Below are 27,860 nucleotides of genomic sequence, written 5' to 3'. Positions count from 1 at the left end.
AATACAACCCACGTCAGAACCGGGAAAGAATCACAAAGCGATCAAGTTGCCTTTAAGTCCCATTTTATTCGTCCCTCCTTTATGAAGGCACGGACCGGTGCAGCAGTAAAGCCCTTATACATGGTGTGCAGCAGCTATTCTTTACATCCCTGATATAAAAGTCCAGCGCATCCACCTACAGTCATCTTCTCATGGCTATCCAGATGATGCAAAACCATGAGGGATGCTGGGAGTTGTAGTTTAACAGCTGGAAAGCCACAGAGCGGAGACCGAAGATCTAGAAAAATCACCTATAGTTGACTATATAATAAAACAGGCACATGGTGGCAGGAAGCAGACTCTGAACTAGACTGACAATTTAAGAGGTTGCACAGACTGGATGGCCCACTGACCTGCTTTGGGGGTCCCTTCTGTAGGGCATTTAGAGAGGCCACTGAAGCTGCTGGGAGCCATGAGATTGTTCGCTTGCAGCAGAGAAGTGGCAATATTTAAGGCCTCAGGTAGTGCGAGTCAGGTGCCTGGACACAAGTGGTGGCCATCCCTGTTGTAGAGATGTTGGGGGTTGTAGTGTCACAACAACTGGAGAGACATAGGCTAGAGACCATTGCCCTCCACTGCCCCAAGAAACTGTGGCTGTCATAAGAAGGGAGTGTTAATACTTTTGAAACAGAAGAGACTATGGGCACATAGCAATAATGCATCCCATGTTCTCAGAAAGTCATTTAGAAAACTTTTTTTCTTTGCAGAAAACCTTTCTGCAAAGTTCTGCAACAAACAGAGCCCTTAACAATGCAAAAACTCTATATGCAGTGAAGACATATTGGTGTATATAAGCCTGCAGCTGACAGAGAATCAATGGCTATGCTGTTTGTAGTTCTACAACAGCTGATTGCGGCTGTATATCTAGAGGTTTTAGTATTTGTAGAAACAGCACCACCTACAGTTATAAAGTGAGAATACACATGTTAATTCCAGTGCTGTGCACGGTTGCAGCCTCCTCTATAAACAGACTGTATGACTGAGGACAGGACATTCATGGTCTTGTTATTTTGCATGTATTGATCACGGGAAGGAGCGGACGGGCCACTGTGTAGGGTTTTAGCTTGGACTTACGGCCCACCGCAGCAGGCACATCAGGGTGGTGTTACATTCTAACAGTTCACATAGTTCCTAGAAAATGCACATTGTTCGGTGATGGCAGTGGTGCAGACAGGAGAGGTTACACAATATTCTCCAGAATGATGGCGATGCCCTGACCGCCGCCGATACAAGCAGACCCCACCGCATATTTTCCACCGCGACGTCTGAAAGGAAAAAAGATATACTTAGCTTTAAACTTGAGATAAACATACATTTACATAGAAGGGTTCATCTGGTGTAAGGCACCTCAGTTCATGAGTCAGATGAGCGATGATTCTGGATCCAGAGGCAGCCAGGGGGTGTCCCAGAGCGATGGCTCCGCCATCGACATTCGTCTTTTCGCGGTTCAGTCCCAAGACTTTCTCCACCGATAAATACTGAGCTGCAAAAGCCTCATTTACCTGAAAACGGAAAGTAATTTGGATGTTAACGGGGATACACCATGATTACAAGTTATCCCCTATACCAGTGGTGGTAAACCTATGCCCGTGTGGCAGAGGCGGCACGCAGAGCCCTATCTGCTGGCACGCGTTGCCATCGGCTGCTCACCATGTTAGTGAATACCAGCAGGGGCCGTGGCTTCCCTGTCGGCATTCACTCAGCGGTGCTGATCCCGATGCACAGTGACGTCAGTGTACAGACAGGATCCACCTCCCCCCCTCCACGGACATGTCGTCTTTGGTTCTGCGAGAGCAGGGGAGGAGGGATCAGTGCCAGCAGCACCACCGAGCAGAGGAGCAGCGGCACTTCTATGAGGAGGAGGGGGTAAGTATATGAGTCTCAGGGGGGCCCCTATTACCGCTGGGGGCCGCTCAGTGGTGGGGGCCATCACCATTACCGCTGGGGGAAGGGGGTGCCACCATTACCGCTGCGGAAGATCTGGGGGGGTCCACTATTACTGCTGCGGCCGCTCCTGGGGGGGGGGGCGTCACCATTACAGCTGCGGCCGCTCCGGGGGGGGGGGTCATTATTACTACTACGGTATGTTTACACGAGGCGGAAATGCTGCAGAATGTCCACAGCATTTCTGCATCCAAAAGCAGTCAAAATCTGCACTGTCTATTTTAAGAACGACGGAGGTAAAAATCATACGTCGTGATAAGTGGGTTTTGGGTTGCAATTTGGGCACATGGTCTCTAAAAGGTTCGCCATCACTGGCCTCTACTATGGAAATCCACAGGGTAGGGGATAAATTGCTGAGTGGTGGGAGCCTTTTAAGGAAGCAGATACGGAAATGAATCTTTTTTGCGCATTTGTAAAAAAAATACTACCATGTGATTAGCTGTATTATGGTCCCCTCAACATAGGCCCGCTCACCTAAAAGTGGCCTAAGAGTGTGATGAAGGTCAATTAGTGTTCCTAAGGACTCTCAGCCTATTAAAAGGCCAAGATAGCTACCAAGTTATAATGCCTGAGCCTCTACAAAGGAGGCAGCCATTATGGTATTAAACCACTGGGGGAGGGGGGCTCCAATACAGTCTTTCCCTTCATTATACGGTGGGCACATGTTTAACAATAGTGGACTGTCTGCAAGGCGCTAAACCTTACTAATATGCACCTGCCCTTACCTCCACCAAATCCATGTCCTTCAGGGCCAGGCCGGCTTTCTTTAGGGCTTCAGTGATGGCAGGGACAGGACCTAGAAGAATGACATCATAGATGTAAGGGCCACAGACACAATACTGCCACGTGAGTACTGCTTCTCATCACATGAATGTTGTGCATACAAGTAACAAGTGGATGGGTTTTGAGAAATCCTCCTCATGTCTTATGTGACTATTATACCCATATAAAAAGGTTACGGTTGGAATCTATATATGTGTATATATACACCTTAGCATCTGTGTCACTACTGCCACCATATGGTTGGATGACAACATGACATGTTAATGGCCCTTTTACACAGGACGATTGTAGTTCAGCATTTCTGCACTCCCACACGATAATCATCCCATGTAAACGCATGAAGCTGTGGTTCACTTCTGAACTGTCTGCTTACTGTGAATGGCGGTGGGCGAGTGAGGAGAGCGCTCCCCTGCCCGCGCGCCTCCATGCCAGCGATACTCACTCCTGTGTAACATCACTGGATCGAGCATCACTGGGCTGCGCTGTTGAGCTCTTCCAGTGTAAACAGACATTAAGGCATTTATATATGTGGGCTAATAGAGGACTTCACCAGCATTCATGCTGATTGCAGCTATTAACCCCTTCCCGCTGCAGGGCGTAAGTTTACGTCCTGGCAGCCTGGTACTTCCCGCAACAGGACGTAAACTTACGTCCTGGAGATAGCGCGGGATCACATATGATCCCACGCTATCCCGCAGTGGGAGCCAGCTGTCAGTCACAGCCGGCGTCCCGCTGCAATAGCGGGGGGCATCAGAGATGCGCCCCCCGCTGTTATCCCCTTCCCTGCCACGATCTAAGTAGATCGCGGCAGGGAAAGAGTTCAGAGGGAGCGCGCTCCCTCTGTGTCTCCAGCCGGAACTCGATGTCATCGCGAGACCCCAGCCTGTCACCATGGCAACAGGATGCCAGACACTGGCGTCCTGTATTGCCTATGCCTATGATCGCTGTATAAGCGATACGGCATGGCAGACAGTGATGCAAGTCCCTCAGAGGGACTCAAATTGTGTAAAAAAAAAAAAAAAAAAAAAAGTAAAAAACCCCTTTATGCTTTTTCTAATATTAACATTAAAAAAGGGGGAAAAAAAAATTAAAACCTCACATATTGGGCATTGACGCGTCCGTAACGACGTGTACAAAAAGTTGAACACGCTTTTTATTTTGTACAACAAAAAGCATTAAAAAAAACGCTAAAAAACAGAGGCAAAATGGTAATTTTTAGCATTTTGCCTCCAAAACAATGCAATAAAAGTGATCAAAAAAGCCATACATTCCCCAAAATGGTACCAATAAAAACTACAGCTCGTCTCGCAAAAAATAAGCCCTTATAGAGCTCCGTACATAGAAAAAGAAAAAAAAGTTACAGGACTTTGAATGCAGCTATAGAGAAAAAAAAAAAAGATTAACAAAAAAAAAAAAGGGGGTTTTATTGCAAAAAAGTATAAAAACCCAAAACAAAAAATATAACAATTTTGGTATCGTTGTAACCGTACCGACCCGCAGAAAAATTTAGTGTGTCATTTATGCTGCATGATTATTGCTGTAAAAAAAAAAAAAAAAAAAAAAAAAAAAAAAAAAAAATCTATGGCAGAATTGATGCGTTTTCTCTCCCTGTTATAAAAAAAAAAAAAAAAAAAAAAAAAAAGTTTTACGATATAGTCTATGTACCCAAAAGTGGCACCGTTAAAAACTACAGCTCGCCACGCAAAAAACAAGCCCTTATACGGCTGCGTCCACGGAAAAATAAAAAAGTTATGTCTTTTGAAAAATGGAGATGGGTAAATTAAAAAAAAAAAAAAAAAAGCTTGGTCCTCAACGCCAAAATAGGCCGTGTCATTGAGGGGTTAAGGGCAGGTGTCAGCCGTCAAAGACAGCTCCATACAAACCCTGTGCGCCCGGGACGTTAAGGGGTTAAAAGGGACTCAGCTCCATGCTGCCTGGACCACAGGCAGCATGAATCTAGGAGTAGGAAACCTGTAGCCCCTGTGGGTCTTCTATCCCGAAACGTTACGACTTTCAGAACAAAATGCAAATCAAAGTTAGACTCAGAGCTGAGCTCCAGCTTCTCCCCGCCGCTGTATGCAGCCCTCTTCCCATACCCAGGGAGAGGAGTCATCAGTATCCATGGAGTGGGCAACGTTATTCAGTATCCATGGACGGGCCAGTCAGTGCTTCATAGGCATTCATGCATGGTAGCCCTGGGAGCCTTCACTAAGCTCCATGCTAACCCATCAGTACCCGGCAATTGCATCTGCCACCCTTTCCGACCACAACTTCTAGACCGTTAACCCTTCCCAATCCAATTTGTGTCTTGGTTTTCCTAGGGAGCTTACTCTTTCTGCTGTCATACAACTGCACTATCTACTGGCTAAAGCCAGTACTGCATGAGGTGACACGTTGGATAGGCTCCGACAGCAGAGAGGCTGGTAATATACAGTAAGAAGAGAATCCTGACGGAAGTCTTCCAACATCGGAGCTGTACAGCCCTAAATCATAATGTCTTCAGACGTCAGAAAGTGGATTGGAAAGGGTTAATGGACATGATTAGAGTGATCTCAGATCACAGCAGTCAAAAATAGCAGATAACTGTGGGGTATAGAGAAGACAACTCCGGAGCCCGTTCTGTAACCCTTTGTGAATGCATGATGTATATGTATGTGATGTGGATCGGGAGGGGTTATATTTATAGGACTGTATCCATATAAAGACGGATCCACCTACACTGCAAGACACCAAACCTCAATGTGAAGGGTTTACTCCCCCTGGTGGCCAAGACAGAAAGTCACTATTGGACAGCTGCAAAATTTATTAGCTTTGCCCATGACAGGAGAGATTTTCTTACCGATGCCCATGATCTTGGGTTCACATCCTGATGCATGGTAGGCTACAATCCTGGCCAATGGTGTAAGCTTGTGCTTGGTGGTGGCTTCCTCACTGGCTAGAATGACGGCTCCAGCTCCATCACAGATCCCCTACAGGAGAAAGAAATGGTCAATACCAAGCTTGTCTATCTGTCCTTATACAGTGCGTAAGCCAATCCTGCTACAAGAGGTTCAGCAGGCCCCTGTCAGTATATAGGAGTGCAGCAGGAAGGGTGCGCTTTATGGAATATGATGGACACAATCAGCGAAAATATCAAGTAGAGCAAAACGTCTGTTTTACTGGATATCTTCTGTGGACTTTGTATGAGAAGTCGTCAGCCTTAGAGGAACCTACATTAGGAGTGTTAGCTGAGTGTATATAGTCTTACTATTCTGTCTTGTCTAGGCTTCCAGCAGTAGTGAGGAGATTGAATGGAGCAGCAGTCACACACGTACGGTGCCGCTCCAATGACTTTCAGTGGGACTGCTGGAGATAGTCGAGTACAAGCACTCAGCAGTTTCCATCTCCACTGAAAGGAACAGAGCGACGGCCACACATGTATGGCCAGTGCTCAATCCCATAGGACGTCCCTGCAGTGACAAGCAGAGGGGCACACTGAGCTCTATTCTCATAGTAAGTGGAGGTCTCAGCGGTCTCCCCATCAATCATAAAGTCAGAGAATAATACCTTTAAAATAGAACAGCCTCTGTTATGTCCAACCCCTTAAGTCATTGCTTAATGAGAAGTTTTAGGACTTTCTAATCCACTTTAAGTTGCAGTACATCACAATTTTCAACACGTTTTCTTGCTTTCCTGCATCCTTGCCAATACGGAGACCTAATTCTCAGAGTTGTGGATTTGCTACAAGTGTATCCAGTCTAGACATTCCTCTGACCTAAACGGACTGATACACTGTAGCAGAATCCCAGCGATAAGTGTGGGATGTGGACCAAGTGGGATACTTAGGTCTATTAATTTTATAGACCTTTACCAGGGACACGCAGTAACATCTTTTACTTGATGATGGAGGATGGGTCTGGCATTGTAGATGAGACTCCTGTATACCATTTTTTTGCATTATGCCAGCAGCTGCTCCAGCCTACCTTCAAGGCTGGAGACTCTGCTAGGTCTTCATTTTTTTTTTTTTTTGGTTCTTTTACCAGCAAACCTCTCTCTGGGCACCTATTGTGGGTTGTGCTAGATCCAGACCATTTAGGGACTGTGATTTGGCAGTATTGCTAACAGAGTTTGCTTCCAGCTCAAGTTTAAATAGGGATTTTGAGGCTGGAGAAAGCTATAAAACCAGCAAGTTTGTGGTCACAGCACTGGGGATTGTCGCCCGTGTAATATAGCTGAACCTTTATCCTAGCATTGCTAGCCATTGTCCCTATTGCTCAAACATTTGGAGATACTTTTTTTGGTTCATTTCCTTTATTGGTAAAGCAGGCTATAAGACCAGTATATCTATGGTCCTAACACTGGGGATCGTTACCTGTGTGCTATAGCTAAACCACCACCCTAGCACTGACCACTCAAATACCTTTTGGGACACAACTTTTTTTTGTCCCTTTTCTCATTCAAGGCTCCTGATGAGTTGCAATTTGCGACAGAAACGCATCGAGCCATTTAAACATTAACTAATATCTAATTTTATTTGAGCTGACAGCATCTTAAAGGGGTTGTCCCGCGCCGAAACGGGTTTTTTTTTTTTCTTCAACCCCCCCCCCCGTTCGGCGCGAGACAACCCCGATGCAGGGGTTAAAAAAAGAACACCGCACAGCGCTTACCTGAATCCCCGCGCTCCGGTGACTTCTTACTTACCTGCTGAAGATGGCCGCCGGGATCTTCTCCCTCGGTGGACCGCAGGGCTTCTGTGCGGTCCATTGCCGATTCCAGCCTCCTGATTGGCTGGAATCGGCACGTGACGGGGCGGAGCTACACGGAGCCGGCATCCTGCACGAGCGGCCCCATTGAGAAAAGAAGACCCGGACTGCGCAAGCGCGTCTAATTTGGCCATTAGACGCCAAAAATTAGACGGGCTCCATGGAAACGAGGACGCTAGCAATGGAGCAGGTAAGTGAAAAACTTCTTATAACTTCTGTATGGCTCATAATTAATGCACAATGTACATTACAAAGTGCATTAATATGGCCATACAGAAGTGTATACCCCACTTGCTGCCGCGGGACAACCCCTTTAATTGAGAATACCGTTTCAAAGAGAAAAAAGTTTCTTTCCGCGCTCCTGCTGTAGATCTTCTTGTTTGGAACGAAACGAACTCTCGTAGCAGACATTCTTTTTTTTATACAATAATAAATTTATTCCAAAAGAAAAGATTGCATGCAAGAAAAATTCTTGCAGCGGTAATTGTACAACGCGTTTCGGCGTTCTTAGACGCCTTTTTCAAGCCTAACAATAGATCAAAAGTACGTCTTTTAAATAGCATTTTTTCTCTTTGAAACGTTGTTCATTTAACCCATTGAGGGAAGATTTTTTCTCTCTGGGATTTTTTCATTCCGGCGGCTCTCCTTCCCTATTGAAGGATATCTGGAGTTTCTTCATACATATACTACAGGTGCAGGCAGGGTGTCCCCATCGACTCACGGGAACCCCGCTACGCACCAGGTGAGTTATTTTCATCATTTGTTATATGGTGGCGCGGATCGTGATTCTAATTTAATTGAGAATACAATATAGATCAAAGCTGGGGTATGTCTGCATCGACAACTGGCTCTTATCCAGAACTTAAAGACTACCTCTTGTTCTTTTGATCAAAGTAAACTGAACCAAGTGTTTGGATAGACTTGGTCCGTACCGCTGTGATAGTGGACAAGCCGAGTTGTATTTGGACGGGAAACGTACCCGTTTCAATTTCTTAGTCCTACGGTGGGAATAGGTGTGCTAGTATCATAACTTTGTCTAGCCAACCCCTACTGATGGAATAGTCGCCATGGCCCCCGGGTTGTCCTGGAGGGGAGTGATATCAAGCTATTTATGTGATGTATGACCTTTACTGCTCAAGTCTAAGACTGTATGCTTTGTATATCCCTCTAAGTGGTTTTAATGTGTTTTCTATATAGTGATCTTTTCTCTTTTTGAGGAACTTTTTTAGATTAGTGTGCCAATCTGTTTATGGAGGCTTCTCTTCTGTGTTACAATGTATAGACAGAACATATTAGAAAGCTGTAGAACTTTTCATTGTACAGCGATTAAACTTTATTTATGGTTGCAAGAAAAAGTGATTCCTTTGAAATTACCTGCATTTTAGCACTGAAGACACTGACCCAAAGCACAAAAGTAAAGGATGGTTGAAAAAGAAGATTAGCATTTTGAATTGGCCAAGTCAGAATCCTAATCTTAACCCTACAGAGAAGCTGTGGCATGAACTGAAGACAGCTGTGCATACAAGGCATCCCAGAAATATTAGCTGGAACACTTTTTCATGGAGCAAAAGTCCAAAAAATTCCACCTCAAGACTGTGCTAATCTTATTTACAGCTATGGGAAACATTTGCTGTAGGCAATTGCTGCTAAAAGAGGGTCTACAGGTTATTAAATTCCACTTTTTCCCCTTGCACTCAAGAGACATGACCGGTACAACTGTGTGTATTAGTTACATTGTGCTGGTCTATAAATTGTAACTTGGAGAACAATCAGATCACATTTTATTAGTGATCAATGCAGATAGATTCCAAAGGGTTCACTTTTTTCTTGTAAATGTACATAATGGTAAACCTGTTTAGAAACCTAGAAGCCCAATGGCAATACAAGCCATCAAATCACATAAGAAAAGCAATCAATGTGTTCCTCCTCACCGATGCATTTGCTGCAGTCACAACGCCGTCTTTCTTGAACACAGGGGGTAGTTTTGCCATCTGCTCCAGGGTGGTCTGTGGTCTCGGGTGTTCATCCTGATCCATTTTAATGGGTCCTTTCTTTGACTTTAATTCAATAGGAGCCATCTCCGCAGTAAAGTATCCAGCGTCCTGGGCTGAAAATACCAGTTTCATATTATAACCCAAGAGCGCCATTATATGAGTGCTAGTGTCCACTGCTTACATTTTGTCAACGATTGCCGGGCTCAAAATGCAAGTTCCGGGGCAACCCAGCAATTAACTGCAAATTGTGAACACTGTCCATGCTCGTGTAGTGGTACCCTACCCTACTCTTGTGTCAGGAACTAGGCCACCAAATCAGCTCCCAACTTCATAATTTACATGCAGTGAGCCCCCCCCCAGTGGTGATTTCACTCTTTATTGCTGCATGAAGGTAAGCAGCATCTCCATGTCACAAAAATGTAGCTCCGACCCCTAGGCTTCATTCACACGACTGTATATTGGCTGCGCTTTCACATCTGGCCAATATACGCTGCCCATCTGATGTATTGGTTTACAATGCATCAGTTCAGATGGGCGTATTCCCACAGTGTAAAAATGTCCAGCCGACAAAGCTGGAGCATGCAGTGCACACTATGGTCAGGTGTTTTTACACTGGCCAGAAAAGATAGTTTAGGAACTATCCTTCGGCCAGAATATGGTGGTGGCTCCCATAGACTCCGATGGGAGCTGCCGAAGAAGGGAGGTGGCATAGAATTTAGCAGTGTCTCCTAAACTCCCACCCCTTTCCATCCTGCTCACTGCCCCTTGCTGTCTGTTTGCAATGGTAGGGGGCAAGAGCTAGCTGGTATGCTTCCGCCCCATCCCGCCCCTCCCATTGCTGGCAGCCAATAAGTGGTGGGAGCTTAGCACACTAGCTCCCGCCCCTCTCCGAAATCCGGTGGTAAGGGAAAGGCAATTTAGCAGAACTAAACTGTCTCCCCCGGCCCTACGGTATCCCAGGCTCGGCGTATATGCGCCAGACCTGGACCATCTGAATGGGCACACAAACGGGAGATGCAGGCATGAATTGGTCACGGCTGCCTCTCATTCACATGATTTTCGGTCGCGCTGTGGCACGGCCAACCAAAAATCACCAACGCTTGTGTGAAAGAGCCCTTCTAAAGAGATATATAGCAAAATTTCAATAATCTGGTATCCTCAGAACCATCAAGGTGCTGGATTACCGAATTTGCCAGACTACTGGAATAGTCAAGTGTATATTAAAGGGGTTGTCCAGGACCTTTACTATTGATGACACATTCCCAATAATTGATTGGTGGGGGGCCACCTCATAGGATCTCTCCTGATCAGCTGGCCCTCTATTAGTGAAGAGAGCACTACAAGCAGATAGCGCTGTGAACATTGCAGCGGCCTAATTTGGTACTTTAAGCAGTTCTCCACTGAATTTAAGGGAGCTGTGCCTGCAATTCCAAACTGGTCCACTGCAATACAGACAGTGCTATCTGCTTCCAGTACGGTACTCACTGAAATAGGGTCTAACGATCAGCTCCAGAGCAGACCACCGCCGATCAACTATTGATGACCTATTCGAAGGATAAGTCATCAAAAGTAAGTGTCCCAGACAACCCCTTTGAATAGTTAATTGAAGTCTATAACCTCAATCACCATGCAGGAGCTTATACTATCTTCTATAATCAACCATTGCGCTTGGAAACGCTCACATCACAATGCAAATGTTCCAGCAACCTCCAAGATTCCTGCTGTAGTCATCACTTAACAGAAACCTATCTTACATGGGTCTTCAATCCATTTCTTAGGACCGGCCTGCCACACAGAGTTCTTAAACTTTGACATGGGACTCTTCTTGCCTGATGCTGGAGTATATCCACCGCTGAATCAGTGGCATTTTGTTAAATTATTAAATCAGTCGGCATATAATTGTTTAATGGACATTATATAGACTGAGGCAATAACTGACCGGCTTTCCATCTCTGCTGAGTCTGGAAGGAATATTTATCACAATCCTCTCTGGAGATGCCATGTTTTTCTGCCAAGTTCTCGGCTGTGATGGCCATGGGGGTGTTAATGTGAGAGTCTGTAAGACCGGCCCAAAGGGTGTCTTCCATCTGGAAGGAATTTACAGATGCGAGTTAATAAAAGAAGGGTGCGGATTTTATAAACAGCTTATAATTCATCTTGACCCACTGATCCTGAGTCTTGACTTGCCCCTTTCTACCATACGTTCGTGGCACCGGTGAGAACATCAATAAATGTGGAATTCAGTCCCACAGATGTCAAAGAAAGATACCAGTGATTTGCTATACTACACACTGAATGGGCACTTTAGCCTGGGTCTCTGCTTCTCAGGGCTGGCTGTGGGGTAGGGGGCGCTCATAAAGCCATTACTCAAGTCATTAAAACTTAAATTCACAGCATAAAAGACAAAAGTAGCTTCATGTAAACAACCTTCTCACAAATGTATAACTTAAGGTGTGTTTAAATGGACTGATTACATAGTTCAAATGAGCGGAAGTGAATAATCGTTCGGCCTGAACAGGAGTCAATGACTGAACGGCGAAAGAGAATAGTCCGCTTCTCGGTCGTCTTTCAGCTTCAGTCGGCATAAAAGCCATCGTTGGCTCATTTACTTATTGTTGCATTCAAACACGCCCTGTTAAGGGTTTCGGTTTCACAGTGAATGATTCTCAACGATGACCCCTAAACAGGCTGCACGAGCGCAAATGATAGAACAGTTACATCTAACAGCACCATTAGCGCAGTGGCTACAGCCCTCCTCAGATGATCTTCATGAAGAATTAAAGATATAACTTTAAGGCTGGCTCTTTTAGAGGAATAGGACAGACAAGAAAAAAAAAAAAGTTTTCATGCACGACCTACTCTTCTTACAGCAAACCCTCGAGGCCGATGGCTAAACTAACTAAACAATGGCAGGTTAAAGGGAAAATTCCTTTGTTATTAAAATCAGAAGGGTCAGGAGTAAAAACCTCTCACCCCCAGGACATAGAAGAGGAAGAACAGAGTTTGTCAGCTAACTTATCTAATCTAAAAGATGACAATGTGACTCCGCAACCAAGCAAATATGATCAATGACTTCCCCCAAAAACATCAAACTCCCATTTACTTAGCAGAGGAACAGCTCTGGACTCTTCATGCCCCATCGCATCTTTCAAGGTTGCTGGAGTAATTAAATCTTAAAGCCCATAAATTGCCAGGGCTGAATGGCTAGTCTACTCCCATTACCGTGTTTCCCCCATAAGCCCTACCCCGATTTTCAGGGGGATAGGGTTTGAAATAAATCCCCCCCACCCCCCTCCAAAAAAAGTCCCCCACGGACAAAAATAAGATACTGTGCCTCATTTTGGGCAAAATTTAATATAAGACAGTGACCGCTTTTTACTACGATTATCATGGCATCCCAAGCGCTGCACTAATCGCAGTACAACGCTCCCATTGATTTCAAGAGGGTCTCGCAGACAAGCCCTTGAATGTGGCATTTCTAACACCGCAATTTTCAAAATGACGGGTGTTAAGAAAATTGTAGATCAATGTATCAGTTAATTATTCTATATTGCATTGTAGAGCATGATACTAGTATGAGTAAGGGGTTAAATGTAACCCTTCTTTAGGCCTCCATGTCTTCTCAGGAAAGATGAGAGTCTACTAGACCCCCCATGTGTGCATATCTATAGACAGGAAACTATAAGACTACAGGGGGTAGGCCTGTAAAGCATTACATGCATTCCTTTCTCCTGAATTCATAACGGTCTCATTGTATGTAATAGATACACCTTAAGAGGTGTAACTTATGTTAATCATTTTTATTTCAGCCTATTATGTATTGGAGGTATACACTTTTGCTGTGATGTCATTTATGCTATATATGCTCTGACCACCTTAGAATAAATTAGAAATCACTTGATACCACATAAGCTGGTTTGATTTGAATTTCTCCTGGGCTCAGACTTCTGCACGAGATCTGGGATCGTCTTCTCTTTGATAAACACAAATTCTCCTTACATTTTTGGTCCTTCGAGCCGGAATCACTCACTGCAGAGGGAGAGGACAGCCTGGCTGTGAAAAGGTGGGCCTGAAGTACTCTCCGATCATTAAAAGACCTCCGTCTTGATTAGACGTAATTAGAGGCCAGTCGGGCATCCTGTCTGAAACAGTGACGTTTTTCCGAACTAGCCGGAGAATTTGGAAGCCTCCCAGATAACGTGTAGTAAGTATAACAATGGTTAAACTTTTCTTCTCTCTTCTTCTTCTGTATACTTTAGTGTTAGTAGAATTTACAATGTGTATTGTAAATGAGACAAGTATAGACGAATAGGTTGTCAAAGGACAATAGCAGTAGTCTATGTGAGACCATAGCCATTGTGAGAAGGCTACAGGAAAGAATTAACTCCGTGCGACACGTAAAAAGTGGTTAGATGACGTCATGGGACACAGGGGTGTCCAGGAACTTTACTTCTTATCTTTCTATTACTTTCTCTTTGATATTGTGTTATAGAGTAATTAAGAATATAAAGAGGGCGGCCGCCTACTAACATAATGTACTATTTGTATTGTTGTCTTATATTGCATGAAGCGAATGTGTGAGGAGGAGATGGTAGATCCCTTCTATAGTATAATCAGAAGGGAATAGGAGGTTATATAATGAGGTACATGGTTACCCACCCTGAGGATGGGATCCTTGCAGGATGTTTTGCAATATGCAAAACATGCAGAAAAGTGTTACAAAGAAAAGGGTGAGAAAGTGAGGTTTTTTTTATATGGGGAGAAGAATGTGATATGATGGTTCAAGAAAGTCAGAGAGGTTATTGGATAGCGAGAGGATGTGAAAGTAGAGACAGAGGAAGAAGCAGAGCTCAGGGATTTAAATGTGTGTTGGAATTATGGGAAGTCTAGTGATTTTGCCTGAGAGTGCCCTGAGAAACAATGTTCTCAGCCACCTTGGGGAAAAATGACTAGGAGGGGTCGATGTATAACACTTGGAGGATCTCATGGCAATTTCCACTGCCTGAGATAGATCTCCAGGTGAATGGGCGGATGATTACTTTCCTGGTGGACTCAGGAGCCATCAGGACATTAATACATCCCAATATGTGGCCAATATAAAATGTAGTAATAGTCATATCCTGGTAAGAGGGGTTAATGGCCGGACTCACAGGGAATCCCTCTCTGAACCAGTTATAACAGACCTAGAGACAAATAAGCCTGTGAAATGTCAAATTATGTAGTCTTGAATATGTCCAGTAAATGTGTTGTGATGAGATATTATGATAACATTAGGTACACCTTCACCAGAGTACCTCAGGGCTGCTGTGAACCTCCAACAATGTTCTCACAGGCCATGTCAGCACACTTAGCCCAGTTCCAGCCTCTTAGAGGTAGTCAGCTACTTCTGTATGTTGGTAGCCAGCAGCAGACAGTGGAGAGCATTGTGGGGGGACACAGTCGCACTCTTGAGGTTTATGTATGAGCAAGGCCATAAAGTAAACAGGTAGAAACTCCAATATTGTCAGTAAACAGTTAAATATTTGGGGTATAACCTGTCAGATGAAGGTAGGCAAGCAATTCTGGAGGTCCCAAAACTATGAGCAAATGATGTCCTCTTTGGGAATGACAATGTTACGTGTGCTGCTGGGATATGTTGTTCTATTGTGTTTCCAGCAGCACAGCACTCACAGGGTTAATGATTGAGCTGGCTGGGTGTGGTACTGTATGCTAGCCAATCCCCTGGTCAGTCTATATGGCCCCCCAGGCGAGCAGTCATGAATGCTTGTCTGGTGAGGGTTGCAGTGTGATCAGGTTCATGTCCGTTTGTACGTTTAAATTCTGTCAGTTTTGTGTTAGTTTGCTGTGTGTCCGGCAATCTGTGTTGTGTCCTGTTGCAGCGTGAGGTGTGAACGCTGTCCGGTTCTGCTGGACTCTTGGTTAGTGTAGGGACTAGCGGTATAACCAGGAGCCGTGAAGTGGCCTGCTAGTTTCAACATATTGTACAACATGTCAATTAATACCTGATATTTATATTCAGCTTCCAATCTGTTACTAGTGGTTGCATGTTGTATGCAGTGTATTCTGGGTCTGTCATGTGGCATGTGAATGCATCCTGTTCTGGTGTGTGGCTCCTAGGATCAGCTAGGGCCCAGATCCGAAGACCGCTGGGTTGCCCTTATTGGGGCAATGTCCCCGCTTAGGTAGGGCCATTTCTACCTCCCGTTAGCACAGGGTCAGTTGCCTGAAACCGGTGTGAGTCCCGTGTGACCCTGGTGATACCCGTGTGCGTCCCCTTTGGTCATGATCATGTGGGTTCCGTGCTTTGCCTGCCCACACGATCGTAACAGACAAACTTCTGCAGCTCCTGGATCCCAAATTCTGCATCTCTGACAGCGCTTCTTACCAGACTCATCTGTGATGAACTTCTGGCTGCAGCTGATAAGATCCAGTGGGATGGGTCCTCTGAAGAAGCCTTTGTTACATTAAAACAGACTCTGGTGGGCACATCTGTCTTGGGCCTCCCAAATTACAGCAAGCCCTTTGTGCTAGCTGTTGACTCAGGGGAAGGATATATGACCTCTGTGTTAACTCAAGAACACGGTAGGAAACAGAGACCGCTGGCATACTACTCTTGCAGATTAGATCCAGTGGCCCGTGCGCTCCCCCCCTGTGTACAAGCAGTAGTAGCAGCAGCTGAAGCAATCAAATCTTCTGCCACTATAGTGCTGTTCCACCCACTTACACTGAAAGTACCGCACGCTGTTGGTTATTCTCCTACAAAACAAGATCTCATATCTTAGTCCTTCCAGACATCTCTCCTGTATGACACTACTGCTCACAGCCACATCTGACAATTGAGAGATGCACAACACTCAATCCATCTACCTTACTGCCTATTTCTTCAGACGGTACTCCACACAACTGTCTGGGGAAGATAGCGCAAAATGTTTTACCCAGACCAGATCTACAGGATATACCTCTTGTAGATGCTGAATACACTCTTTGTAGATGGACTGTACATCTCCGCAGATAAAAAAAAGAAAAAAAAAACTCTTACCTAAATTGTTCTTCAGATGTGCAGCAGTTTTGAGCCATGGCCTGTGTCATGTCTCAACAGGGGGGATGGTGGCACTCATATGGGAAGTATTCACAGCCTAGGGGTTTACAAACTACTCTAAAAAAAATTTTTTTGTCTTGTATTATTTGTGCTAAACAATGCAGAAGGGAGTATAAGACCAGGAGGGGACCCGATCCTACACATGGGGGATGCTGGGAGAGCTCTGGGTGTAACTTCTATAGAAGGAGTGACGAGCGCTATACTGATAGATCTGCTTCCTGACTTATTGACTGCAATCCCTGCTAGCCACCATAAACCAGCCCTGCAGTCATACTGATTCTGCCGTCACACGGCTAAATGTCTGACCATTGTCTATGTGTATAACATCCCTCACTCTCTACCTCGCCATACCGTGCACATCTCCAGTCCGCCATACCGTGCACATCTCCGCCCCACCATACCGGGCACATCTCCGCCCCACCATACCGGGCACATCTCCAGCTCTTTACCTTCTGTATCACCCCATTACTTGTAGTATGTAAGCTCGTTGGAGCAGGACCCGCACCCCTATTGTTTCCATCAGCTGATTACTATGTAACCGTGGTTCTGTAATTTTTGTACTTTTGTCTTTCTGTATTCCCCCTGTCTATGTAAGCGCTGCGGGATATGTTGGCGCTATACACAAAGATTATTATAGATGTGTGTCAGATGAGGGACTTGTTGGCATTGCACACAAAGGGGTAAGGCGTGGCTAGATGCTTGCCTGGCTTGATAGTACTCCTAGTCAGGCCACGTCCCTGGCGGCCATCTTAGTGCTAGTCATGGCCTGCGGCCATTTTAGTACCTGCTGTAAGACCTTCAGCCGCCGCCCAGGCGCCATCTTGGCTGCTTATCTCCCATAGATGTACCTCCTACCTAGCATCCCAATGCTTGCACTTGTAGTACACAACACCAGTGATTAGTGCCTTCTCTGAATTGCATAGGAATAGTCAGCAGCCTCCATCACTGTCCTCTGTGTGTTGATGATATGTTGTCTATCTTATTAAGTGTGTGCTATAAGATAGGCTCAGTAAGATACTACGGGATATTTAGTCTAGCGAGGAATATGTATGGTCTCCTTCAGATAAGTGTCAGGTAGTGAGGGGACAGGTTGCTATGGGTGACGGTAGTGAGGTGACAGGTTGCTATGGGTAACGGTAGTACTGACAAGGATCAGGGATAGTAGACAGAAGGAATGATTACATGATGCAGACAGTCCTGGGATGAGACAGTGAGGGAATGAAAGGTTACAGCAGTATTAGATGAAGATGACAATGACCTGAGTGCTGCTCTGTGTGGTGGGGTCAGCTCACAAATGGTTAAATCATCTGTTACATGGGAATGCTTCTTTCACCCTCACCCCCACTTTTCAGCTTTAGAGTTCAGTGAGAAAAAGAGAGGGGGAGTGGGTACGTGACTGACTCTAGCCATGCTCTGCTTGCTTGATATGAATAGACCTGTAATGAAGATGATCATGGATGAAGTTTAGTATAAACCTGTGTGAACAGGGAACGTTCATTCTTGCTGTTATTTATACATGTCAGTTTTGTGATTGTTTTGCAGTGAGTTTGATTGTTAAATGGTGTTTTCAATGTGATAATGTCATGTAAGATATAATAATAATTAAGTTGTTGATAATGTGAGAGCTGAGTGTTCCTATTATGGGGAGGATATCCCAAGTATACTGCAGCTAGTTGTACGAGTCCAGACACAGCTAAAGCTTTGTTTATCATACTCCATCACCTCTCCTTGATAAGAGAAATTCCAGAAGGGGGGTTGTTAAGGTTGGAGGATCAAGCGACTGCAGATGATTGGAGTAGTAGTAGTTGTGTGAATCTTTATGTTATGCAGTAAATATTGTGTATAGAGAATGTTAATAATTATAGGAGATAGGAAGACTTGACCCCACGATAGATAAAAGTTAATGACAAGTCTTCAAGCTGTGATGAACGTAAAATGTGTGATTAAGCTTCTTAACTGTACCTACCCCCCACAGATAAGTGATCCATGTTATACATTGAGTTTGCTGTTTCCACCTGTGAGCAGGGACCAAATACCTGCTGTTGCCTCTGATCCTGGGGTTATACTTGCTTCGCGCTACCTGGTAATGGGACCGAGGCAGACTACGGGAGACTGCCTGAGGGATACTGTGCAGAGAGGAAAACCGTAAGGGCACGCTGTCTCTGGGATATGGCCTGAGCTACAGGGAGCACACACAGACGTGTGGTGGTTGTGTGGTGACCGGGCCTAGAACAGGTGCCAGGTACAGCCCCTAACGGGATTGTGCTTGGTACAACTGATAATGCCTATATACCTCATGACCTCCGAGGGCAACAGCAAGGGCCGTGTCTGGAGAACTAGGAACACCTCTCCCAAAGGTTCCTCTGACCCATCGGGGTCCCAAGGGGGGTACCGGACGAGTGTAGGGCGAGAAATCGGATGGCTGCAGGGGCTTTGAGTCTCTTCTTGCATGGTGGGTAACAGTGAATAAAAATGTAGACTAGATTAATTACATATATTATAACCAACAGAGATTTGTTAATTATACAAGAGATGCAATCAGGGGCCTAGAGGAACAACTAGGACATACCTTACTTATTACATGGCAAAATAGAATGGCTCTTGATATGTTACTAGCAGAAAAAGGAGGAGTTTGTAAAATGATTGGAGGATATTGTTGTACTTTCATTCCTAATAACACAGCACCTGATGGTAGTGTTACTCGAGCACTGGAAGGGTTAAATGCATAATAAAAATGAACTAGCTGATAACTCTGGTATAGACAATCCATTCACAGACTGGTTGGAAAACTTGTCCGGACATTGGTCACAAGTCTATACTCCACACTAGTCTCTCTGTCAGTATTTGCCTCCACTCTAGTACTCTGTGGTTGTTGTTGTATTCCATGTATTCGAGGACTGTTACAAAACCTTATTAACACTTCCATCACCAAAACTATGTTCCAAAATATACAAGATGACGAAGAACAGGATGGCTTACTGGGTCAGGTGACCACCTCTGTCTGACAAGTGATGGGTAAAAGTTCTATGAAGAAAGTGCTATTTTACTTTGATGATTTTGAAGTGTGACATTTTGATTCCAGTGCGTTCTGATTGTACCGGAGGATCGCTCTAATAACTGATGGACACTTCGATAAGTAAGATTTTATATCATGATGGACAATCATTTATATATGAAGAAAGGAGCATCAATCTCATAATAAATCAAGGCCAAGCTTCTCTTGGAGGCGGGCCTAATTGTGGGTACAATTGGTGGAATGACATATATATATATATATATATCAATGTAATGCTTTTATATGAAATAATTATATACTTAGTCTTGAAGTGTGAACCCAGGCGTCCTGGTAATAAAGCTTCGGGCCTGAATAAGCCAGGGGGTCTGTGGTAGAGTCATTATATATGTGTATTTACTATTATACTGTGTTGATGTATTGATCTAAAGTGGGGAATGTTAAGAAAATTGTAGATCAATGTATCAGTTAATTATTCTATATTGCATTGTAGAGCATGATACTAGTATGAGTAAGGGGTTAAATGTAACCCTTCTTTAGGCCTCCATGTCTTCTCAGGAAAGATGAGAGTCTACTAGACCCCCCATGTGTGCATATCTATAGACAGGAAACTATAAGACTACAGGGGGTAGGCCTGTAAAGCATTACATGCATTCCTTTCTCCTGAATTCATAACGGTCTCATTGTATGTAATAGATACACCTTAAGAGGTGTAACTTATGTTAATCATTTTTATTTCAGCCTATTATGTATTGGAGGTATACACTTTTGCTGTGATGTCATTCATGCTATATATGCTCTGACCACCTTAGAATAAATTAGAAATCACTTGATACCACATAAGCTGGTTTGATTTGAATTTCTCCTGGGCTCAGACTTCTGCACGAGATCTGGGATCGTCTTCTCTTTGATAAACACATAAATTCTCCTTACAACGGGGTGTGTTTAAAAAGCGCGGTCAAACGCTCTACCATGCATTCAAAAGTGCCACTTGAGATTGCGGTAAAATGCTGCAGTTTCGAGCGGGATCTAACTGAATGCATATGTGAAAGTGGCCCAATTAGGGTTCAAAAATGCAACATAAACATGAGCCCAACCTTAGGAGTTACAAACAAGTTTTCATGTAGTGCAGGAAATGAGTCATGTTTAGAAAGCTTACGCCAAGGGACTGGATCATATATGGGAATTTATTTTACAGCTGTATGTAGTGCTGTTTAGGTATGGGTACAGGTGGGGGAGGCCCAGATGAACTTTCGCACCTGGCCCCTGAGTCTTTAGTTACACCCCTGCTTCTGAGTATGTTGGTGTTACATAAGCAACGAGAATAAGTTTTCATTTCTTTACCTTAGGATCAGTTCCCAACTTGGTACCAAAGCGAATGTTCCGCACAGCATACGGCGCCTGGCTCATGCTCTCCGATCCTCCGCACAACACTATTTCCGACTCCCTTAGTGCTATTTCCTACAGTAGAATGAAATAAGCATCAGAAATGATGGCGACACAAAGATGACAGCGATACAGACTCAGCATGTCTTCCTTACCTGACAGCCATTGACAATGGACTGAAATCCAGAACCGCAGAGCCTGTTGACAGTCAGCGCTGGGACAGGTACAGGTATCCCTGATCGGAGAGCGATGTGTCGCGTCAGGTATATGGCATCGGTCGCCGTCTGCAAACAAACAAGTGATGTTAACTTTACTTCTACAATGCAAACAAATATTAAAATAATCACAATATATGGTAAAAAGGGATAGAAGTGATACACCTCATACCTGAGCAACGTTCCCGAAGATCACGCTATCAATGACGTCCGGAGGCACATTCCCAGCAGTGAGGGCGGCTTTTGCAGCTATTTCCCCCAAGTCTGTTGCCGTGTGATCTTTCAGCGCTCCTCCGTAGGCGCCAAATGGAGTCCTTTTGGCAGCAACGACAAAAATACCTGCAAAAGCACAAAGGTTACATAACAGCAAATGCAAGACCCGGGGAGGGGGGGCATGTGACTAAACAGTAAGCACACGGTCACATAGTAGAATCCAACAATCGGGTGCGAGGATTCTACCTCTAAAAAATGACTTTCTGGTGCCACTGTGCAGATAATCGTCCATAGATCTGCAGGAGGATTTAGCCGCTTTCAATGAAGAAGTCTGCATGCAGAATTCCCAGAGCGGAATGTGTGTCAAGGGATGTCACTTTTTTCCATACATGGATTTGAAATCCAAACCATATAGAATACGAGCTGACTTACACTGAACGATAAGCGTTCAGTACAAAGACTGGCAGTGACTGAACGCCGAACGGTAACACAAGAATATTTAATGGTGATTCTAGTAGTATTTCACATGTTAGAATTATTCCATTAGGCAGGTTTTTTGTCCCCATGGCAGCAAATGGTAACCAATTCCCGCCAATACCTGTAGCGCATGCTGCAGATATGAAAGACGAAAATATGAAGCTTTTAGTAAAAATCCCAGTATGAAAAACATAATTATTTGAAGGTCGTTGCTGTATTGTTTGGAATGCAACTTGGGTCCCTAAATTCTGCTGTTTATGTGAAGGGGACCGCAGGGACAGAAGTCTCACTATGTGAAAACAATGGCCTAACCGTGCGCCTCTTATCCCTGGCCAAAAAATGGGTCTTCAGTAGAGAGGAGCGAGCGTACTCGGGAAAAGCACTACTCGCTCGAGTAATTTGCTTTATCCGAGTATCGCTGTGCTCGTCCCTGAAGATTCGGGTGCCGGCATGGAGCGGGGAGCTGCAGGGGAGAGCGGGGAGGAACGGAGGGGAGATCTTTCTCTCCCTCTCTCCCGCCCGCTCTCCCCTGCGACTCACCTGTCAGCCGCAGCTGCACCCGAATCTTTAGCCCCGAGCACAGCGATACTCGGATAAAGCAAATTACTCGAGCGAGTAGTGCTTTTCCGAATACGCTCGCTCATCTCTAGTCTTCAGTGAATCCTGGAAAAGTGAACTCACTGTATAAAGGCAAGAAAACTGTTGAAATAAGTTGTAAAAGTTACATTCTGCAGCTTTTATGAAGTTAGTGATGCAAAACGGAAGGAATTTTTATAGGGCCACAAATCAGATCAGTGATGGGTGATGAAAGATGTCCGGAACTGGTAAATCCACTGCAAAAAACAGATCGGTCGTCACTAAAAAAAAAAAAACATCTCCTCTTCTCACCTCTTGGGGCTGTCAGGGACCAGCATGCTGAGCGTTTCCATGATGGAACAGAGTTGCCGAGGCAAGCAGAGTCCCAGTATGTTGGCTGACTATTACCGGACCGTGAAGACAGACGTCCCAGAAGGAAAATGTTCCCGTCAATCAGCAAAAACTTAAAGGCCCTTAAGGGGGAAAGGTGGGGGGACAATGCTAGGAGAACGACTGATAAAACTGATCGCCAAACTCAAGCTCACTTGATTTAACGATCAGCGAAAAGAGCCAGAAATGCGGGTGCCCCGCGCCCATTTACAAGATTATCGCTAAAACGATCGCCAATGAGCGAAGTTTTAGCCATAACCATCCAGTGTAAATGGGCCTTTAGTAGGTAAACTGGACTTCACGTAATGTTGATTTACAGAAGTGCTGATTTTATAAAACTCGAAATGTGTCACAAATCCCTGCCTGGTGGGAACATTCTAACAGATTTTAATTCCGGAGGTGAAGTACTAAAAGAATCACTATTAACCCCTTAAGGATCAGGCGCTGTAAATTTACAGCACTTGGTCCTGGGCTTTAATGCCGCCCGATAGCAGAAGTATGACGCAGGATTTAAAGAATCTGCCCCTGCAATTAAGGACAAGCAGGTCCGGTTGTCAGATGTAACTCACAGCTGAGAACCTGGAGGAGAAGGGAGAGGCGGTTTTTAATCACTTCTGTGCTCTCCTTTCCTGGGTACAGAACGCTCAATGACAGCCATGTACTAAAAGGTGAAAGCATTAACTTCCACTACACGAGCCTGGGAGTCATGTGATCGCCAGGATTCCCCGACACAGCAGAGATGCAAGGTTCTAGCAGACACTGATCAGCTCTGCCAGTGACTGCTGTAACTACAGGGGATGATTTCCCACTAACTGGGGCTCCTATGGATGCCCCAGCTACAGTGGGAAAAAGTGTGTAATACAGAAAAAAAAAAACATATGAATGTCCCCCAGAGGTCTTCTAAGACGTCATGGAAGACATAGATAGTAAAAAAAAGTTACAAAAATAAGAAAAAAATTACAGACTTAAAAAAAAAATATATACATAAAGAAAAATGAGCCAAAGCCAACACCAACCAAAACTATCACCGTATACGCCCTGTAATCCGAAACCATACATATTATATATCAAAACGTCCAAACCCAAATCAGGAAGCCATTCCCATACTTCATTTTAGCGTTAATATACAAATTAAAAAAGAACTATAAATGTAAAAAAAAAAAAAAAATTCTAGCTTTTTACCCCCAATAAAAACAAAAACAAAAGCCAGTGGAAAAAAAAAAAAGAAATAGCCCTATGTCACAGAAAAAAAAAAGAAACACAGCAAAAATAATTTTCGTAGCTGAAGGCAAAAAAAATAAAAATAAAAAAATAAAATAGGACAGTAAAACCACCACGTGTAAAATCCCTAAAAAGCGCCTGGTCCTTAAGGACCCGATAGTCGTCTTGTGTAAACAGACCTCATGTTGTGGAGTACCATTGGAAGTAATGATACTCAGATTTGCGTAGAATCAGCGCGGATTCCATGGAAAAAAATCTGCCATGTGAACACCCCCTAAGTGAAAGAAAAATGCCAAGTAGGAATGTGGCGTAAATGGGAAAAAATAACTCACGGCGCATTTCAGGAGAGGAGTCTGCGCAGATCATGTGCTCAACGGCGACCCGTTCATTCATGATGCTCATGTTACGGAGGGGCAAGGTGGTGTGTGACGGGTACAAGTGGGAGGACACAGTAATTCAGGAGATCGTAGAGGCGGAAGCTGTTTGACTTCATTATGTTTGTGCAGCATGTGACATGCCTGGGAGTCACACAAGGGACTGCTCACAAGGTGTTCCTGTCACACTGATGGGGAGGGGGGAGCGCCACAGGGATCCGCTCCATGTCACATGCTGCCCACCATGCCCTGCACTAGGAATATGTTTTACCCCACGGCTTTCCTGCCCACCTGAAGTGCCAGCAGCCATGTAACTCTGGAATAAATCTCTGTGATTGCCCAGTCTGGTGAAACATGTGGGCTTTTACATGTCCATCTGTGTCACATCTCCGCATGGGGATCTGATGGAGAACTGACTGCTGAGGTCTTTAACAATCAGCTGTAATTGCTGGAGACTCCCACCGGGCCGCCCCTGCATGGCTCCCATTAATAGGCAAGCATGTCATACACTGTCACACGGAGGCTCCAAAGCGAGAAGGTGGCGTGTAAACCTGTCTATGATCCACGTGTACAATAGGTGACATTCTACTTTATAACCAGTTTGCTACAATTGTATCCAATCCTCTGTGAGCCAAACACATCAGCGCACAAGGCTTTCTCCAGCAAGGATACATATTTTGCTACAATGTATCACTCTGCACTATTCAGCTCACAATGGATTATGGAGACTGGATACAATTGTAGCAAACCCTCAGCTGCGGGAAGTATCGGTCTTCTATCAGAACCAAATGGACCCACTGGCTGTAATGCGTCCCATTTGGTTTCCGCTACACTCTGCCGGATCTGCGATGCGACCTCCGGATGAAGGCGGCTTTTTAGAGTTTTACAGGATGACATGTCACGGCATGCAGCGCACTTTTTGGTCCGGCCCGCACAGGCGGATGGGGTTCCGTGTGCAGGAAGTCCACAGCGAGTTCCAGCTGTGAGTCCTGCATTTAACTATCGTGCATGACCGCGCCGTTGCTTAGCGATGACGCGGTTACCTGCAGCTCATGCACAATGTTAGTTGCGTATAGGCTGTGGGTCAGACGCTGCTATTGACATCAATGGAGGCCGTCCGCACGGAGTCTGCGGCAAAATAGAGCATGCTGTAATTTTTATTCCACTCGCAGAATATGCAGTTCGTATCCGCGAGTGTAAATGAAAAAGCGGAAGTGCGTGCCTTTTAATGCCGCGTTTTACCGTGGATTCCCCCGCGCGGATCGAACACAGAATCCGCTCACCAAGTCCACCCATGTGATGTGGGTGTAAATGAGCCCTAAACCGTAAACCGCATTCAGAGGAGAACCGCTCCACGTCTGGAAGGCATCAACTTCATGTGTTACTAAAACTCTGCTTTCACTTTAAGGAAAAGGCGCTGCAATACTTTAAAGGGACGTTCATACCAGCAAACACGTCACCTGAAGGGGCACAGAAGGTGGAACCCCCCTGTAAGAGGGCATAGTGGCAGGTGAAAACTTGCAGTGAGGGGCACGAGGGGCGCACTTACCTCTCAGCAGCGCCATGGTGACCGGTAGGGTAAGGTAAGGTCAGGACTGCGCACTCCGCTCTCCTTTACGCCGACCAGGCCCCCTCCCACTTAGTCATTGGCCGCGCCGGCCCCACCTCTTCCGCAACACTTCACGTCAAGCAATCGCTAAGCCACGCCTCTTCACAAAATACTTTCGCGCCCCGTCCAATAATTATGCTCTAAAACGAAACTTCGCCCAATCCCAGCACAACCCCGCCCCCTACACGTCCCGTCACGCTCCCCTCATGGTAACCTCTCCCCTAGTTACGCCCCCGGCTGGCTGAATCAGCCAACCCAAACAACCAATAAGGTTGAAGCATCCAACCCTAACAACCAATCAGGTTGCTGGAATCGTTGAATAGGGCGGAAGTGCTGATGAAGATGTTAATATGCCTCGGGCTGCCGTCAGTGACAGTCAGTCGGCGCGGTGCACACTGGGTGTTGTAGTCACCCGCTGAATGTATTCATGCCCTGCGGAGATTTATGACAAATGTTGCAAAACCCTGTGGAGCAGTTGTCCATAGCAACCAGTTATTTGATATGGTCATTTGCCCCAGTTGTAGAGCGCTATGGTGTATGATGGCGCTAGTTTATAGTAACTGCCTTCTGGGAGAGCGGAGACTGGGAAAACGTTCCCCTTGTGCCGACATAAAGTAATAATGTCTCCTTAGGTTCCCATAGTAATACTGTTCCCTTTGAAACCCCCATAAAGTAGTAGCGCCCCCAAGAAAATAGCGCCCTTGTGCCACCATTACATGATAGGGACCTATTCATGCCTCCATTGGGTAATAGTGGGCTTATGCCACCATTAAACGTCAGTGCCCATGTTGTGCCTCTCTTACATTAGTGTCCTCTTTATACCCGTGTTAGGTAATCGTGTGCTCCTGCCACCATTGCATAATAGTGCCCTTTTTGTGTCCCATTAGGTAATAGTGATTTTGCACCCAAATTAAGTGCCCTTGTGCCATCCTCAATTAATAGTGCCACCTTTGTGTCTCCATTAGATAATTGTGCCCTTCTGCCCTCCTTAGATATTAGTTCCATTGTGTCACTATTATGTACCAACTTTGTATCCCCATTAGGTAATAGTGTCCTTGTGGCATGTTTATATAATAGTTTATATAATAAAGGGGGTTTAGGTAGTGGTGCCAACCTTGTGCCCCTATTACATAATATTGTCTACTTTGCGCCCTATTAACCCTCTAAATGCCGACAGTGGCATTTAAATTCCCTGAACGATGTTTGGAGATACTGTATGACCCTTTGCGATGAGATCGCAGAGAGCTGTGCGGGTGTCATGGCAGCCAGAGATCTTGTGCAATGTCCCGAGTCTGTCATGGCACAATGCCTATCAAGCCATCCTTGTGAGGTGGCTTCACAGACTGCCCGCCCGATAGCAGTATATATGGTGTAATGCAGGAGCGATCAAGGCATCGCTAGTTGTGCTCCCCGATGGGGACTAAGAAAAAAAGTGATCAATAAAGTTTCACTAATTATTAAAAAATAAGTAAGAAAAGTAAGAAAAAAAAATACCCTCATGCCATATTTATAATAAAAGAATCTAAATAATAAAAATACATATTTGGTATCGCTGCGTCCGTAAAAGTACAATCTATCAATGGAATGCATTGTTTGCCCCACATCATGAATGCCATCAGAAATGCTCTTTTGGGTCACCCTGCCTCCAAGACAAAATGCAATAAAAAGCGATCAAAAAGTCGTATGTACTCCCAAATGATACCACCGCAAACTACTGGACGACCTGAAAAAAAAATGAGCCCCCGCACAACTATGTCGACAGAAAAATAAAAAAAGTTATTGCAC

The 27,860-nt window shown here is 44.9% G+C and overlaps 1 protein-coding gene across 2 annotated transcripts; it reads right to left on the bottom strand.

The window, feature by feature from the left end:
- Positions 1 to 46: 46 nt before the first annotated feature.
- On the bottom strand, positions 47 to 26,108 carry ACAA2 (acetyl-CoA acyltransferase 2). 2 transcript variants are annotated; one of them, XM_066602564.1, is made up of 10 exons: positions 26,016 to 26,108; positions 21,388 to 21,554; positions 21,156 to 21,284; positions 20,959 to 21,075; positions 11,442 to 11,589; positions 9,440 to 9,615; positions 5,606 to 5,735; positions 2,709 to 2,779; positions 1,387 to 1,541; positions 47 to 1,304 (listed from the first exon to the last, which is right to left on the bottom strand). In XM_066602564.1, exons 1-10 carry the CDS (start codon positions 26,029 to 26,031, stop codon positions 1,220 to 1,222), a joined length of 1,194 nt encoding a protein of 397 aa, XP_066458661.1. In that variant the 5' UTR covers positions 26,032 to 26,108; the 3' UTR covers positions 47 to 1,219. The 2 variants fall into 2 exon arrangements, with proteins under 2 accessions (XP_066458661.1, XP_066458659.1); XM_066602562.1 differs by lacking the exon at positions 26,016 to 26,108 and adding an exon at positions 24,425 to 24,509.
- Between the last annotated feature and the right edge of the window lie 1,752 nt (positions 26,109 to 27,860).

This window comes from Eleutherodactylus coqui, chromosome 5, assembly GCF_035609145.1.
Source record: "Eleutherodactylus coqui strain aEleCoq1 chromosome 5, aEleCoq1.hap1, whole genome shotgun sequence".
NCBI lineage: Eukaryota > Metazoa > Chordata > Amphibia > Anura > Eleutherodactylidae > Eleutherodactylus > Eleutherodactylus coqui.
This window is presented reverse-complemented; position numbering and strand designations above follow the sequence as displayed.